This window comes from Bombina bombina, chromosome 9, assembly GCF_027579735.1.
Source record: "Bombina bombina isolate aBomBom1 chromosome 9, aBomBom1.pri, whole genome shotgun sequence".
Lineage (NCBI taxonomy): Eukaryota > Metazoa > Chordata > Amphibia > Anura > Bombinatoridae > Bombina > Bombina bombina.
Window position 1 is genome coordinate 48,300,109 of NC_069507.1, and position 19,401 is coordinate 48,319,509.

Below are 19,401 nucleotides of genomic sequence, written 5' to 3' on the forward strand. Positions count from 1 at the left end.
ATAATAAACAAATTAAAAGACATCCTAATCATATAAAAAGAAAATATACGGCAACCCATAGGTTAACGCCCAAGAAGAAAACAGGCCTACTGCATGACCAGCCAACGGAGCCCTAATCTTCCAAACAAACTGGGAAGGATCTCAAAAGAACAATCAGGAGATTACATCATCCCCACATGTCTAATGAGGTGCACCATTCGAAGCAGACTGAATATTCCCGTATCCGAGGATAGGATCATTTAATAACTAGAAAACATGTCTGAGTAAGACGCGAAGGCGTGCAACTCTGTAACGAAAGGCACAACACTCAGGGACAGTTACACCCACAGGGAACTGTACAGGCCATCCCCAAGGCGGTAGACCCGGGACCATAGGGCACGAGCACAATCGCACAAACGTCTGGACTCTGCAGACGAATAATCTCCAAGAATATGTGGAAGCGAAAACGTGCTGCAACCTCCGTGGGGGAACAAGTCGCCCTGCGTGGAGGAATAATCATAATCTGGGGTACCCGCATGTGTAGAAGTATGGAGCGGTAGGGAACTCGCCTCTTGGAGGACAGGACCCCCAGAGGCGTTTGGCTCAGCTGACCCTTGATTCCCTGAGCCTGAGGAACCAGGCGCTGTAATACGGCACATCGAACATAACTGATTGACACGTGTCAACGAGTCCAATCCGAATTCTTCCCTGGACGAAGAATCTAAAATTAGAACAGTCTCAGTATCAGAATCCTCCATAATCGAGTCTGAAATTTGAACCGTCTCAGCATCAGAATCCTCCATAACTGGATAGATAATATGACAATATGGACTATTTTAAGACAAAACAAAACGGCACCTGACACCCACAATGGCTGGGGCACTCACCGCCTCCTATGAATCAGACACCTGCAAACTAGAATTTCTCCATTGCCACACGGTCAGGAATGCGGATATGGAGGACGGAACGTGATCATGCCCGGCCAGAAGGTGAACTGTATAGTCCAAAAAAAAGTGTGCCCAACCATAAGGTTGCGTCACTTCCAAGGCCTTTATGTTCCAAGCCATGAGCCCATTTAACACTACACATAAGCAGATTGAATCACATAACAAACATGATTAAAAAAAACCCTGTTCAATAACCCCTCTCAGGAGATATTAACCCTTGATTCCAAGATACTAAAAGGAGGCTCACTGAGACCCTTATGTTAAGTTAGTCTCGCAAGGCGGTAGCCTCTCGGAAAAATATCTGTAGTACAGTACATGCACGAAGAAAGAAAATGAAACAATCTTACCGGAATCTACACCGTGGAACAGGAACACGGCCCTTCAAGTGTGACAGATAGTAGCATCGCCTCCGCCATGGACTTGAGAGAAGAAAGCAGGCAACGGAGCGAAGTTTGACAACGCTGATTGCTTGAGGAGCTGTTAACAGGCAAAGAATGACTGGGGGATGAGGGGAGTAGGAGGAGTATTTGGGCCTTTGGCTGGGGTGTCTTTGCCTCCTCCTGGTGGCCAGGTTCTTATTTCCCACAAGTAATGAATGAGAAAAAAACTTTGTTTTTCAAATATTAAGTGCCATGTTATTTGGTATTTGTCTCTTTTCAAACTAAACACATTTAATATTCGTGGAACATTTACATTCACTTTCATTAAAGGAATGTTCCTTTGCTAGAGGTGAAAAAGTTCATTACTTACGTTTATGACGTTGGAGAGCCACGCTAATCCTGTCCCATCTTTACTTAGAACTCATTAAACCTCCTATTAACGCGGCCCTGGGCTTTGTGAAGAAGGGTTGGGAATATTGCGGCTCCCCAGTGCGCTATAGGTAAGTAGAGCACGCTATAGAAACGTGCTAACATTTTTAACTGCTCAGGTAATTTAAAGGAAACACATTAATACAGACAAATTCCATATTTTATTTGTTTTCTTTAAATTTCGCTGTGCATTCGTTCAGATATTTGTTTCGACAAAACAAAACAAATATCTGTGATTCGTAATGAATCTGCATTCGTAACAAAATAAATGCGCACCCTTAGTGCCCACCCACTAGAAGTCCTCAAAGCACACATTCTTAGTTTGGCTTTTACCCTACGGCTACAAAGGCTAGTGCAGAGGCCGCACGTGGTCCCTGGGATGTCAATTGGCCGTCCTTGATTTATACAGTTGTATCCAATACACAGTCTGTAGATGGCACAACTTACCATTCCTTCCATTCCGTGAGGTAAAAGGAGCACAATTCCATTATGACGGACCCATTTGGCTTGTCCTGAACTGATAAACTGATCAATAATACACTGTGCCGTATTGTGAAAGTCACCAAACTGGGCCTCCCATAGCACCAACGCATTGGGACTTGCCATGGCGAAACCAAGCTCAAAACCTAGAAAAGGAGTCAAAAATTAGCCAGAGTCTATATAATCCACTCTCTCAAATACTACATATATACTTATATCTTGTAATTAAACTGGACTTTTACTGCCATTTTAATATTTCATATGTTCACAAAGATCTATGCTACACTCTGAAGTTAAATGCATTTTTTACAAATACCTCCTTTAGCTTTGTTACTTGAGATAGCTGATTTGTCCTGTTAACACCACCACCTATAATGAACATGTGAATACTGCAATACTCTTTGTACAAAATCTATGTAAAGAAAGAAGCAACAGCTGTACTTAAAGGGACATTATACACTAGATTTTTCTTAGCATAACTGTTTTGTACACGATCCATTTATATAGCCCATACAGTTTTTTTTTTTAGTTTTTTTTTAAAAAATGTATAGTTTTGCTTATTTTTAAATAACATTGCGACGATTTTCATACTCCTAACCAAGCCCCAAAGTTTTAGGAGTATAATGATGTCTACATACTCCAGCTTGCTCCTGTTTGTGTAAAGAGTCTCGTCATATGCAGAGGAAGGGGGAGGAGAGTGTCTGCTTTTTTTGCTATAGAACCACTTTCAGAGTGTGTTCCAGCTAAACTTTTCAACAGTGCTAAACTGGGAGCTTCTAAGTAAGTTTTTAAACTGTTTTATACTGGATTTTTATATCAAATCTGTGCATATTATTCTTTGTAGTAGTGTCTATTACATGCAGTTAAATGAAAATTGGGGTATACTGTCCCTTTAGCCTCATAGTGGGGGGAGGGGGGAGAAATAGCAACTAAAATGAGCACTTAAGGGGGGGCGGAGCCTGCAGCTGTTGCGGCAGGACGTGTTTGTGGAGAGCTCTTGGATTATGTTAGATTCCAAAAGGTTTTTTACTAAATACAACACAGTATTCTCTGCCGTTCTAAGGTGTCCAGACTAAAGAAGCTCCAGAGAAGTCTGAGGGTCCATAACACAGAACCGGACCTGCCTATGTTCTCCAGCTTAACTACACGGAGGCAGGCCACGAGGCTTATACTGAGTGCTTGCTTCTTTGTGTTGTTGGGGCTGCCCGCATTGTTAACCCCCCCGGAGTTCCTGATTCTGGGTTAATAGGCCAGATATTTAACGCTGGCCATACTACTGATTAGTGGGACAATGGAAGAGTTCCAGTGCGCACTACAGCAGATTCTACTGAACTTTGAGCAAGAGTTCTGCGCTACACTAAACGAGGCATTTCAACCCCAGTTCACCCCTGACTATGGAGAGGAAGAGAGCGTCGACTACAAACTTCCAATGACAGATACAGAAATTTACCCTGTCTCAAGCCGGGATCAGAGAGCCTCTGATCGAGTGCTCCGGCCGCATCTTGTTTCCTCTGAGCAGCCTGGTATTGAAGTTGAGAGTCGACCGGCTCCACCGGCACCTAAGGTGTCTGACCATTTGGTCGGTGTCCATCATCTCAATGGAGCCCAACAGCTGGAGAGGCCGACACACCAGATGAGGATGCAAGCAGAAACATGGGGAATGGATTCCCAACAAGACCGGATGCCATTCTTGCATGCAGACAGTTCCGTTACAGCCACACAGCTGACAAGACATGTGAAGCCACCCGGTCTGCGACTCTTAAAGCCACTGGCTGCTACTGAAGACACAGGTATAGGATAAGGCTCTAGCGATATGGGGCCATATTTTGGCCACAAGCTGGACATGGATAACAAATATCTCTGCAGTAATACCAATTTTGATTACACGTCTAGGACATTTCTCATTAACCGGGCTAGAAATGAATGACGGCAACTACGCCTTATGTCTGGGTGACTTACAATTCTAAGCCTAATCCTCACCGTACAGAACTGGTTTAGGTTAAATGATGATCCCGCATAATGTTCAGTGCCTGCCCCACTTAAGTGCCACATTTTCGGCTGATTCCCACATACACGCCTTAGGTCTACACAGTATCCCTAATGGCGTTACATACCCTACTGGCTTATGATGGACTCTGTGCCTGAACATTATAATCTGCTTTAGTATGGCATAGGTGGACACATGGGAATACTTGTTTGGGGTACCTGACCTCAGCTATCTAATTTGTTTTTACAGTTAAGATCTCTCAAGCCTTTCAATAGGATGAACACTGTGTAGCTTAGTATGTGTGTGTTGCTTCAAGGGTAATCAACCGCTAGTCTAATAAGAATTATTGTGACTGATAGCTCTATAAACTTCCACCTAAGTTTCCTTTACAGAAACAGCTTAAATTACTCTATTATTTTCAGTCATGGCCCTTGATACAAATATTAGCCAGCTCATTACTACTCACATGCAGAGTGAGATACTTGCAAATTGAGGCTCTGTATGAAACATATTTTGGCTAGGATCAATGATATCTCCTGGGGGGGTGAGCTGGTATTTAACCATATAAATATACTCTATCGTGTAAAAGTATTTAATATGTGTCATATAATGTTTGATTTATTAAGTTAGTCCCTTCATATATAGTTATAACCCATATTATATGTCTGAACCACAGATAGCTTGCATAAAAATAAAATGAGGTTCAATATCTGAGGCCCAAGAGTGGTCTTCTATCTGAGTTTACCCACTACTATTGTGTATTCACCGCAATAATGAGAGGTCCAAGAGAGACCTCACGTGTCAATTTGAGGGTATATAGTCTAATAGGCACATATTGATTGTAGTACATGTGTAATCTGTCAATTGAACATTTGATGTACTTATCTGTTTATCCTAGTTGTACTCTTTGAAACTGTTTTTCTGTGTCACTGCTTGACAACTATTACTTGTATGCCTGATTTGAACCTCAATAAAAACTTTAAAAAAAATAAATCCAAAAAAATGAGCACTTAAAGAGACGCTCAAGTCAAAATAAAACTTTAATTATTCAGATAGAGCATGTCATTTGAAACAACTTTCCAATTTACTTCCATTAAAAAAAAAAAAGTGCAGTCTTTTTATATTTAAACTTTTTGAGTCACCAGCTCCTACTGAGCATGTGCAAGAATTCACAGAATAAGTGTATATGCATTTGTGATTGGTTGATGGCTGTCACATGGTACGTGAATGCATTTGTGATTGGCTGATGGCTGTCACATGGTACAGGGGGAGTGGAACTAGACATAACTTTTAAAATTGTCAGAAAAAAAATCTAATATTCCTTTGAAGTTCAGACTAAGTGCTTAGTGTTGATTATGCAAATCTGTTGACTTGTCCTTTAAGTTGTAAACTTTGTGTATACAGAGAGAAATAAGGGTAATTTGTTTAGAAAGAGTGAAATAAGATAAAGAGGTCTGCTCTTCCTTAAAGCTCAGCATATTTCAATGGGTTGTGGTTTCAATAAGCAAAATATTTATTTTACTATATGCACTACAGCTGGTATAATAAGCCAGTGGAAACACATTAAGAAGAAACAATATTTATCCCCTTAACCCCTTAAGAACAGGAATGTTTTGTGCAAATTTCACCCCAAGTACCAAGTATTTTTTTTTACATTTTTGCTATCACTCAGTTTAAACAGAAATAGAGACTTTTTTTATTTATTTACCAATAAAACTATATATATATTTTATTTTTTGGCATACAAATATGTTTTAGGCGATGACAATTTAAACTAGATATTTAGCTAAATAATTAAGAAATTATTGTAAAATTACAAAAAAAATTCACACTTTAACTAAAACAACAGCAACTAAACAACTGCAGAAAAAGAAAAATATCAAAATGTGTTCATTGGCTAAGACCAAACGTGTACACTTGATATTAGTTTTGATCATTATAAGGTTTGTATATGCAGCTCATTTTTTAAAGTGAAACAATGGGGCAAATTTTATATGGTATGGTTACTGCCCAAATTCTCTAAACTGACCAACAAAACTATTTATATTTTGGCATTTCATGCTACCAGTTGGTCACAAGATATTGATTGTTATTGATTTAGTTTTTTATATATCATTTGGCATACATTTTTATAAACTTTGGCTTTCGTATTTAAATTATTTACATACAAGCTGTGCAGTCATGGGACACACAGTCCTAAAATCTTCTTTATGAGATCTCGTATTCACGAATACCAGACATGTATGGGTATGTCCTTGGTTTTAGTAATTAGAAGGCTTCTAATTGCACCTGTGCCTCACAATTCTGAAAGAGGTTTTTTTTTTTATATACGTTCAGAAAATGGGCTAATGGCTGATTTGGTATCACATAACTGCCCAAATGCTCAAAACTGACAAAAACTATATATATTTTAAAAGTAGAAAACCCAAGGTATTGATCTAAGCCCATGTATTTACTTTTCATGCCACAAGTTGCCCGTATGAATGACAATTGTGATTACATATATATATATATATATATATATATATATATATATATATATATATATATATATATATATATATATATATATATATATATATATATATATATATATATATATATATATATATATAAATATAAATTTGTATTCTTAGGTTTCATTTTTATTTTATTGTCCCTTGTGGGGTCATCTTTACATTTGTTTCACAATGGACTGGAGGTACCTGTATTTATATCCTGTTTACAAGTTAAAACCCAGACTTACAGAGTGCCTATATAAATGATGTTTTCCTAATCTGCTTTATACTTTTGAAGGGAATCCACAGATGTTTTACCCACAAGCCTTTGCATAAACCATTCTACTACTCCTCATATATAGATTTTGTATCATCATATACAGAAGTACAGTTAGATATCAAGCACAAACATGGTCATATTTATTTCTGATTAAATCAAATCACCCAATATTCCCTACTCTCAGCAGCACAACTACTGTATGGTAAATAGTTGGTTGTTTAAAATACAAATCTCTGAGGAGAATAACTGCATAGAAATGTGGTGTCTTGTGAAATACTGGAAATAAAATATTGTCAGTGTTTAATAAAGGGACATCATCTCACAAAATACCAATTCCTCAAATCATTGTGTATGTTTTTATATAAATATTACTTTGAAAAATATGTTATTTTTAATTAGTGCCTGTTTATAGGGTTTGAAGAGCAGACTGCCTGGGATACACGCAGAGTATGAGCTTTTTAATATTCTTGGCACACAGTTGGACACCAAAGGATCTTCACCAGCAAGCTGTCAATGTCAGGTGTCATGTAGCTGTCACTTCTGCTTTTACAAGGTCAGATTCCCTCTAGGGAAAAAAAAACACTACAACAGTTTATCTAAGTGCTGAGCGGAACACGGTTTATTAAAGGCACACTAACAACTACTCAAAGTTTATAGGGACCTTAAACTCAAAATCCCAAATAAATTGTTTAGTTAAAAGGACATTAAAGGGACACTGAACCCAAATTTTTTTCTTTTGTGATTCAGATAGAGCATGCAATTTTTTGCAACTTTCTAATTTACTCCTGTTAGCAAATGTTCTTCATTCTCTTGTTATCTTTATTTGAAAAGCAAGAATGTAAGTTTAGATGCCGGCCCATTTTGGTGAACAACATGGGTTGTTCTTGCTGATTGGTGGATAAATGCATCCACCAATAAACAAGTGCTGTCCAAGGTTCTGGACTTTCTTTTTCAAATAAAGATAGCAAGAGAACGAAGATATATTGATGATAGGAGTAAATTAGAAAGTTGCTTAAAATTGCATGCTCTATCTGAATCATGAAAGAAGAAAAAGTTGGGTTCAGTGTCCCTTTAAGATCTGGATAATTTTTAATTCAGAACCTGGGTTATGCTTGCTTATTGGTTTGCTAATTGTAGCCACCAATAAGCAAGCGCTATCCAGGGTGCTGAACCTAAAATGGCCTGGCTCCTAAGCTTTAAATTGTTGCTTTTTAATTAAAGATAGCAAGAGAACGAAGACAAATTGATAATAGGAGTAAATTAGAAAGTTGCTTAGGCCCAGAACTTCTGGCTGGGGGCGGAGCCAACAAGTAGCACACAGGTAGCTGACTTCGACTTCACCTCTCCCTTCATGGGAATTATACTATTCTCCAGCCTACTGAAGCGTTTCTTGTCCTAACTTGTTTTTAAGGCCGATACAGGATCCTTGGATCTCGGATTGGAAGTTCCACTGTGGCAGTAACATGCTATGTTGCTATAGCACCTTTTTTAGAATTATCCCAGCACATGGACTGACCTAGCCGTATATAACAGCCTCTAAGCGGCAGGTGAAGCTGGTTTGCATTCTAAGCACTAACCTGATTTGAAGGTCTGTAAAACGGAGCTAGAGAACCGGCTACTTCTCTCAGCGGAGGTGTCCACTATCTTGGAACAGCTGATGGTGAGCCTGTATGAAATCTGGTTCTGCTGGGGAGTGTGACCAGAACGGCGAGACAGGCTGTGTGAGCAAGGGCTTTGAGTGGAAAGAGACTTGCCTGTACAGCGTGTGATCCGAGGGCCAGGCTAACTCCACGGCCCTCCAGGTGAAGCTGGTTTGCACTCTAAGCACTAACCTGATTTGAAGGTTTGTAAAACGGAGCCAGAGACCCTGCTATCTCTCTCATCGGAGGTGTCTACTACCCCGAAAAACAGCGGATGGTGAGCCTGTATGGAATTTGGTTCTGCTGGGGAGTGTGACCGGAGCGGCGAGATAGGCTGTGGGAGTAAGAGCTTTGAGTGGCAATCCAGGGAAGTGAAGTCTTTCTGTGGGTGTGTACCTGACATCAGTAACCCGGACCAACCCCGAGGGGTATTCCCCACACACCTTCTGCTGCCCAGGAAGAAATCAGTATTCACTGTACATAGTCGGAGGGATAGATATATTCTACGGCCCTCCGTAGAAGTTGAGCTGTATTCCTGGTGAATGCGGCGGATATCGCAGATGGCAATTTGGAGTGCCGGATCTTTAGCCATTGTGTGTATCGGAAGGCAGAGAGTCGGATCAATTCTCTCTATTGCGCACACACCTCCTGTTGGTTCCAGCACGGACAGAGTGCCTGTTGTTGGTGGCGGTTGAGGCATCTCCATTGTCGGCTCTGCCTTTCCACAGAGGGTGTTATGGACTCGGCCTAAGTATTTACACCAATACAAGTTGAACTGGTCCGGATCCGTAAGTCAATCTTTTTTTTGAAGTCATAATTGACATTGTTGTCCTGTTAAGGCTATGGTAGCCGGCTGGTCGGGTGAAGCACAACGCTACATCTATAGCCTCTGAAGTCCCAGGCCCACAGAGCAAATAGTGGTCACTGGCTCCTGTAGATATATGGCTGTTGGCTGTATACAGGGCATCGATAACCGCTGGCTGGGAGCTAGTGATTCTGCTTCTTAAATCTACCTAAGACTGAATTACATGCAACTAATTTGTATCTATTCTTTGGTGTTGTATACAGATATAATCTTACTTACAGCTCAAAAGAGCCAGCTGTGAAATTCGGGCCTCCTCGGTTGGGAGTTTATGTTTACTATTACCCGATGTTAGAAAGGAATATATTATTTAGAGTAGTATTATTGTTCCACTAACTTAGGTCTCTAAGCCTTGTAATAACCTAGTCAGCAATATAAAGTGTTAGACCTATTTATGAGTAATCATTGGAAGGCTACAGCATGTCTTTGATCTGTCTATGATCTGGCTATTTGAGCTAAGCTAGTACTGTGAAGCTCTTATTATTTGTGTGTTTTATATAGGGGGTTTGTGATCTGAATCAGTGATACAGTTTTTGTCGTAGCCCTGCTAGATAATATTTAATAAGGAACTTTAAAGATCACTGTATTTCACTTTGTTAGAGTTATACATTGTCACAATATTTTGGTATTTGTATTGTTTTTGGGGTGTTTTTCTTAAAAAAAAAAAAAAAAATCTTCTTATATTGCAGTATAAAGTACCTATAGGTAGAGTTGGTTAGTTTTTGTCGTAGCCCTGCTAGATAATATTTAATTAGGAACTTTAAAGATCAAAAAGTATTGCAAAGAGGTACCCGTCAAGGATGCCCTCTTTCACCTTTACTATTTAATATATCATTGGAACCTCTGGCGATTTTGATTTGCCAACAGTTGGAGGGGATTCATATTGCGGGACAAAAGCTGGTGTTATTAATGTACGCAGACAATTTACTTTTATTCTTAAGTAACATAAAGAAAAATCTTCCTCTTCTTTTGGATACGATCAGAATTTTTGGTAAAATATCAGGATATAATATTAATCTAACAAAATCTGAATTGATGTGTCTGAATAAAAAAGAGCATAATATTGAACACTCATTTAGTGAAACTTTGTCGATTTCTTATCTTGGTATTAGGTTAAGTCCGAACCCGGATGAATGGTATAATATGAATTTTTGTAATTGTTTTGCCGCGTGTAAAAAAAAAATATGGAGGATTGGATTAATCTTCCCATTCATTAACAGCGCGGGTCATGCTAATAAAGACAATACTTTTCCCCAAACTATTTTATTTTATACAGAATATTCTGATTCCCATACATAAAGCGGATATAATACAATATAATAAGGCATGTTCTAAATTTTGGAAAGGCGCTAAACCACATATGGCGGTGACCCGCCTTATGAATAATAAAACAGCAGTAGGGCTTGCACTTTCTAATATACAATTATATAGCTTAGCGGCACGTGGTAAGATCGCAGTAGATTGGTTAACAGAATGAGAACAAATCTCTTCAATAGCCTGGGAATCTTCTTTGGTGGCCCCCTTTCAATTAAATGCAATTCTGCATTGTCCAATCACCTCTCTCCCTTCAGTGCCTTTCCAACTTATAAGGTTCAGGAATATTGTTATAGCATGGCAGGAGATATGTGGCAAGACGGGATGCTCCCCACATGTTTCCAAATTCCTTTCTATTACAGGTAATCCAAATTTATCTCCAGGATTAACGGACGGGGTGTTTAGACAATGGTTTGCTAAAGGCCTGGAATATATCACACAAATGCTAGATTCAGATTTAATTCCATTAACTTTTGTTTAATTACATAATCAATTTGGACTTACAAACCGTGACTTTTATGCATTATTACAGTTAAGACACTATATATATGAATTGAAACAAATGTACGGTTTGGATTGATCTCTTCATGAGTTACAAAGTAGGATTAATATTTATCAAAATGGTCGGTATTCTATCTCTCCTCTAAAAAATGACTTTTTTTTTCATAGGACTTCCATAGCGCAGCCATTACAAGTTTTGCGGTGAGGCTAAAAAACTTGTGTTACACCCTATAACGACAAGATCCGTACCGCCATCTGAGAGCAGTAGTTATGAGTTTTACGCTACAAAACGGTTACATAAAACTCATAACTAAAGTGTTACAAAGTACACTAACACCCATGAACTACCTATTAACCCCAAAACCGAGGCCCTCCCGCATCGCAAATACAATATTAAAGTTATTAACCCCTAATCTGCCGCTTCCGACATCGCCACTAATAAAAATGATTAACCCCTATTCTGCTGCTCCCCTACATCACCGCCACTATAATAAAGTTATTGACCCCTAAACCGCCGACCTCCCGCAACCCAAAGACCATTTAAATATTATTAACCCCTAATCTGCAGTCCGCCCACATCGCCCCCACTATACTAAAGTTATTAACCCCTAATTCTGCCGCCACTATAATAAACCTATTAAACCCTAAACCGAAAGTCCCCCACATCGCAATAAACTAATTTAAACTAGTAACCCCTTAACCTAACACCCCCCTAACTTTATATTAAAATTACAATTTCTCCATCTTAAATTAAATTAAAACTTACCTGTCAAATAAAAAAACTAAGTTTAAACTAACAAACTAATATAATTATTAAGCTAAAATTACACTAACTACCAATTAAATAAACTATATTACACATTAAAAAGATCCTAATTACAAAATAAAATATCTATTTACAAAAAATAAAAAAAGACTATATTACAAAAAATAACACACTAAATTACGAAAAATAACAAAACAAAATCATCAAAAATAAAAAAGAATTACACCTAATCTAATAGCCCCGTAAAAATAAAAAAGCCCACCCAAAATAAAAAACCCTAGCCTACAATAAAGTACCAATAGCCCTTAAAAGGGCCTTTTGTAGGGCATTGCCCTAATTTAAACAGCTGTTTTACCTGTAAAACAATTACAAAGATCCCCCCAACAGTAAAACCCACCACCCAACCAACCCCCCCAAAAAAAAAAAAACTAAGCTACCCATTGCCCTGAAAAGGGCATTTGTATGGGCATTGCCCTTAAAAGGGCATTTAGCTATTTTGTATTGCCCTGAAAAGGGCATCTAGCTCTTTTACGAAAAGCCCAAACCTAAACTAAAAAAAGAAAAAAAAATCTTTATCTCTGCGGCTCCAACTTCATCCAGGCAGCATCTTCTTTCTTCATCCTGGCGGCCCGGAGCAGGTCCATCCTGAAGACATCCGGCGCGGAGCATCCTCTTCATACGGTTGCTGCCGTATACTTAATTTTCAATGAAAGGTACGTGATTCAAAATGGCGTCCCTTGCATTCCTATTGGCTGATTGGATTTTTGAAATTTAAATCAGCCAATAGGATGAGAGCTACTAAAATTCTATTGGCTGTTCAAATCAGCCAATAGGATGAGAGCTACTGAAAATTCTATTGGTTATTCAAATCAGCCAATAGAATCTTTCAGTAGCTCTCATCCTATTGGCTGATTTGAATTTCAAAAATCAAATCAGCCAATAGGAATGCAAGGGACGCCATTTTAAATCTTCTACCTTGCATTGAAGATTGAGTATACGGCGGCGACCATATGAAGAGGATGCTTCGTGCCGGATATCTTCAGGATGGACCCTCTCGGCGCCGCAAGGATGAAGATAGAAGACACTGTCGGGATGAAGATAGAAGATGCCGCCTGGATGAAGATGGAGTCGTCTGGATGAAGATGGAGCCGTCTGGATGGAGATCCTTCAAGCGGCACTTCAGAAACTGTGAGTGGATCTTCGGGGGTTAGTGTTAGGATTTTTTTATAGTTTTTAGGGTGGGGTTTTTTTTAGTTTAGGGTTTGGGCTTTTCGTAAAAAAAGAGCTAAATGCCTTTTTCAGGGCAATGCAAAAGAGCTAAATGCCCTTTTAAGGGCAATGCCCATACATATACCCTTTTCAGGGCAATGGGCAGATTAGGTTTTTTTAGATAGTTTTTTTTATTTTGTGGGTTTGGGGGGGTGGGAGTTTGTAATGTTAGTAGGTCTTTGTAATTTTTTTTTCAGGTAAAAGAGCTGTTTAACTTAGGGCAATGCCCTACAAAAGGCCCCTTTAAGGGCTATTGGTAGTTTATTCTAGATTAGGTTTTTTATTTTGGGGTGTTTTTTTTTTTAAAATGGGTATAAGAATGGGAATAATTTTTATTATTTTTGATAATTCATTTTTTATTTTGTGTAATGTTTTTATTTTGTTTTGGGTGGGTTTTTATTTTTATATTAGGGGATGGGCATTTCATAAAAGAGCTGAATGCCCTTTTAAGGGCAAGAAAAAGAGTTGAATGCCCCTTTAAGGGCAATGCCCATACAAATGCCCTTTTCAGGGCAATGGGTAGATTAGGTTTTACTTTATTTTTATTTTGTGGGTTTGGGGGGTGGGGGTTTGTATACTGTTAGGGGGGGGGGTTTGCTTTGTTTTGTAGCAAAAGAACTGTTAACTTTAGGGCAAAGCCCTACAAAAGGCCCTTTAAGGGCCCTTGGTAGTTTATTATAGATTAGCATTTTTTTATTTTTAAGTGTTTTTTTTTTTTTAAACAGGATATTAGAATAGGAATAATTTTTATTGTTTTGGATAATTTCGTTTTTTATTTTTTGTAATCATAGTTTTTTTATTTTTTGTAATTTTAGTGTTTTTTATTTTTTGTGATGTAAGGTTTTAGTGAAAGGCAGCTTATGTTTTATTTCACAGGTAATTTTGTATTTATTTTAACTAGGTAGTTAATAAATAGTTAATAACTATTTACTAACTAGTCTACCTAGTTAAAATAAATACAAACTTACCTGTGAAATAAAAATAAAACCTAAGATAGCTACACTATTATAACTATTAGTTATGATGTAGCTAGCTTAGGTTTTATTTCACAGGTAAGTATGTATTTAGTTTTAAATAGGTATTAGTTAATAATTGTAACTTTAATTTAGCTCTATTTTAATTATGTTAAAGTTAGGGGGTGTTAGGGGTTAATAAAGTTTAATTTAGGTTGTTGCGATGTGGGGGCTGGCGGTTTAGGGGTTGATATGTTTATTTAGTGGTAGTGATGTGGGAGGCCAGAGGTTTAGGGGTTAATAATTTTATTTAGTGGCGGCGATGTCGGAGAGCGGCGGAATAGGGGGTTAATATATTTATTATAGTGTGGGCAATGTTGGGGTGCAGGGGAATAGGGGTTAATAACTTTAGTATAGTGGCAGCAATATTAGGAGCGGCAGATTAGGGGGTTAATAGCTTTATTTAGGTGGCGGCGATACCAGGAGCGGCAGATTAGGGGTTAATAAGTTTATGTAGGTGCCGGCGACGTTGGGGGCAGCAGATTAGGGGTGTTTAGACGTGAGGTTTATGTTAGGGTGTTAGGTTTAAACGTATCTTTTTTTTTCCCCCATAGACATCAATGGGGCTGCGTTACTGAGCTTTTAATTCCGCGATCGCAGGTGTTTTTTCTGACACCTTCTCCCCATTGATGTCTATGGGGAAAGCATGCACGAGCACGTCAAAACAGTGCTTGTATTCTGTGCGGTATGAAGCTCAACGCAACCATATCGCACGCACAAGCCGGCTGTTTGAAAACTTGTAATGGCTGCGCTATAGGGGGTGAAATAACGCAACTTTTGTTGTGTTCGTTAAATTCCCTATAGCGCGGATAACTTGTAATCTACCTGTGAGCATGGTAAATACTAACTATGTTGTTTTTTCCACCTGTGCCTGTAGCTCTCTTTAAATAAATTCTCTTATTTAACCCCTTACTGGTGTTGGATGACCAAGCTCCACCTCTTTATACTAGACAGCGCCATCTTGGAGTTTAGATATTCTTGCACTCTGACGCATGCGGTGCGCATTCACAGGACAGTGAGGTTGCTGTCTTTTTGACACCTGTATTGCGCACTTTGTGTTAGTGTCCACGGTACAGAGCTTTACATTTATACAGTGGATGCACCGCTCTATATAATGCATGTGGCCTTTTTATACGTTATGTAACTGTGTATAAAAGAAGGTCCTTTAGTGCAGGCTCTGGGAGCCGCCGCCCCAAGGCCTCCAATTAGCGTGGTCAGGGCTCTATGAAAAAGAGCACCAGATTAGCATGGCACTCCAACACGCTTAAGGTAAGTATAAAGCTACAGAACTTTTTTTTATATATTTCCATAATTAGTAAATGATAATATCCTCAATAGGCTTTTCAAAGGGTATACCCATGGACTGCAAAACTGTAAATTTTGCTAACAAAAATACAGTTTTAAAGGGACATAAAGCTGCCATGAGTAAATATTTAAATTCATAAGTTCATGTCTTATTCCACTGAAGCTTACCTATGTTTTTACTGCTCACAAAGGGTTAAACTATGTTTTAAAAAACTTATTTTACATGCAAGCAGTGTTTAATTGCTGATGTATACTATACATATAAAAAAGATTAATGTTCCTCTAACGTAATCATCACAGACACATCTGACGTTAGCAGTCTCTGACCGCGTAGCTGGGGTGCACGTTATAAGCAACCAACCATGGTGCACAAATTCCTTGGAGTTCCAAATGTTCCCTTTAAGATCTATATGTACAATTTATTTTTATATACCTAACCAGACATCTCCTTTATATCAGCAGAGAAAACCCATAAAAACAAAATATGGTATCATAGTTCTCCCGGTATACAAACTGAATTCCCCCTGACAGCATTTAATCCAAGTCTAATTTTAACTTAAAACATTAGGAGCCGTTTCTGCTGATTGGGAGATATGGCTGAGGAATTCTGTAGCATGGCTAATTTGTTTGAAAGTAATTTTCACATATGCTTCTCTTTATTTAGACACCGAGGAATAAATGTAATATTTTTAGGAAGGAAGCACACTATAAATATATTGTTTTGTTATAAAAATGTCTTGATAGAAAATCTTAGTCTCGTTTGCTACAATTATTTTGGATTAGAATTTCCCATTGACTTGATTATTTAAATAGACAGTGAAAGCTTTACTAATTCATTAGAGAACATAGTTTCTGCATTATGGACTTGAGCTCACTGGAGGTTCAGTTATCTAAACTCCGTTAGCATGGCGAGAAATATCATGGCGGCCCTCGCACGGTCAGACCTCACAGTATTATCTGGGAAAGGGGGCTAAATCAGAAATTCTCCGAATCTTGCAAGGGAGGAGTGAACAAGACTGCGAGGCAACGTCATTGATAACATTTTTGTTAAAGAAAATACAAAATCAAATAGCAATGTTCTTAGTGTAATTTTAAAAACTTTTTTTTTCATTTAGTTTAATAAGCGCAAAGCGTATTTTTGAGTATTTCCTTTATAGATACACATCACAATAAAAATATAATCATACAAATCATTTATATTTGTATTGTGATGTGTATGTACCCACACAGCTTTTTATTTTTGGCTTTAAGGGATAGTAAAGTCAAAATTAAATTTAAAGGGACATAATATTCATATAACTAAAAAGCTGACTTGAAAATAGCACCTGAACATCTCTATGTAAAAAGGGAAGATACTTTACCTAAATATGTCTTCAGCGCACAAGAGTAAGTAACCGTTATGATGTAGCTACTGTCAGCTGCAAGTTAAAAAAATAAAACAAACAAATAATAGCCAATCAGCATCAACAGTGCTGAAGTCATGCTTTGCTTTGCTAGGATCTTATGAGATTTCACTGAAATCTTGCGAGATTTCATAGTAATCTTCCTTAAACTGAGTAGGAAAATGTCGGCACATGCCATATGCACACTCCCTTGCAAGTCTTGGGACTAGCATCCGGATCGGTTGCTTAATCGCTAGACGCCGTCAGGACGTTCCATGCCGTCCTAAAAGCGTTGGGCTTAAACGCCTTTAGGACGACATGGAAAGTTTTAACTTTTGCAGTTTTGTGCTCCATTCTGGAAACAAACGGCAGTTGATTCAACTGGAAGACATGCATAACAACGCAGGCAGTTCCTTTAGGAGCCGCCAAGCAGCGCTGTTTTTAAAGCACGATCGCAGTGACAATAATGTGTTTTATTTTCTTTTTGTGTACGTTCAGAACTTGGATGGATGGGTCTGTCCTGAAGGGGTTAAAGTCTCTTTATAGTGGGGCTTGAATACTTATGACATTGTGAGGTAAAATATCTTCCTTTTTCACATAGAGCGTCTCAGGTGATATTTTCTAGTCAGCTTTTTACAGTTATGCTGCATCACTTTCAAATGTTTCATCATCATTTGGGTATCATGTCCCTTTAAATAAATTGAATAGAGCATGACATTTTAGAGCACTTCTGTTATCAATTTTGCTCTGTTATCTTGGTATTCTTTGTTAAAGAGTAATCCTAGGTGAGCTCAGGAGCGTGCACGTGTCGCTAGCCATCTGGCAGCAGTGTCTGCAACATTGTTTATAGTTATGTTATATATAGCTGCAAACACTGCTGCCATAGACTGCATAGTACAATTCAGATTTTACAACAAACCTTCAATGCACATAGATGAATTAGATCTTTGAATAGAAACATATGTGCAATATACAAGTACTGGTAAAAATGCTTCTAGTAAAGGTTATCACTGTTTTAGTGTTAGCATTTGTCTCTGCGCGTGCATGTGCACCAGCGTGCAGTGCACCAGCATTTTAAATACGGCAGCTGCTCAGAGCACCAGTGGGGCTTGTATCATATCAGCAATTAACAAACTGAGTCATTACCAGATGGTACAAGCGCCTTAGGCTTTTTTATAAACGTTTCCAATTTACTTCTTTTATCAAATTTGCTTTGTTCCCATGGTATTCTTTGTTGAAGGGATAGGTGTCTGGAACACTACATGGCAGGAAATAGTGCTGTTGCATAAGGATAACAATCTTGCTGCATATAGAACTCCAGACACGTTTACGTTCCTGAACTTATGTCCCTGCTTTTCAACAAAAGATATCAAAGAGAAAGAGAAAATGTGATAATAGAGGTAAACTAGAAAGTTGTTAAAAATTGTACGTTCTATCTGAATCATAAAAGCAAAATCTGGAGTTCCACGTCCCTTTAATATTGGCTTAAAAGACCAGTCAACACATTAGATTTGCAAAGTCAACACATGCAAGATAACAAGACAATGCAATAGCACTTAGTCTGAACCTCAAAATGAATAGTAGATTTTTTGTCTGACAATTTTAAAAGTTATGTCTATTTCCACTCCCCCTGTACCATGTGACAGCCAATCACAAATGCATACACGTACCATGTGACAGCCACCAGCCAATCACAAATGCATATACGCTTATTTTGTGAATTCTTGCACATGCTCAGTTGGAGCTGGTGACTCAAAAAGTTTAAATATAAAAAGACTGTGCACTTTTTTTTAATGGAAGTAAATTTGAAAGTTGTTTAAAATTGCATGCTCTATCTGAATCATGAAAGTTTAATTTTGACTTTAGTGTCCCTTTAAACTTTAGCCGGGTGGTGTGTAAAATCAGGCAGGAGGTGTGTCCACTGAATAGGTCCTGGAGACTGCTGCATGCTCTAATGAGTTGCAGCATGTCGTTTCTTTCATTAGAATTTCCCTTTAAAATACGCTACACCAAGGAGCGGGTTAACTGTTCTACAAGCGAGGCAATGATGAATTCTGAGGGTTGATGAGCTAATTTTAGAAATATTACAAGTACTGGCCTTCGTACGATAGGATTTTCCACAATGTTCTGCTTAAAGGGACATTATACTCGTATCTTCTTTGCAGAAATGTTTTGTAGATGATTCATTTATATAGCCCATAAAGTTTTTTTTTTTTTTGTTTTTTTTTAAATGTATAGTTTTGATTAATTTTAAATAAAATAACTCTGATTTTCAGACTCCTAACCAAGCCCCAAAGTTTTAGGAGAATACCGACGTATACCTACTCCAGCTTGCTTCTGTTTGTGTAAAGGGTCTTTTCATATGCAGA

At 38.2% G+C, this 19,401-nt stretch overlaps 1 protein-coding gene across 1 annotated transcript in view; it reads right to left on the bottom strand.

Moving 5' to 3' along the window:
• The window catches only part of OGDHL (oxoglutarate dehydrogenase L), a 253,936-nt gene that overhangs the window by 17,836 nt on the left and 216,699 nt on the right, over nucleotides 1-19,401 (bottom strand). The window contains exon 17 of the mRNA XM_053692073.1: nucleotides 2,183-2,361. Within this exon, the coding sequence (XP_053548048.1) occupies nucleotides 2,183-2,361 (179 nt within the window). The remainder of the gene's footprint in view (nucleotides 1-2,182; nucleotides 2,362-19,401) is intronic.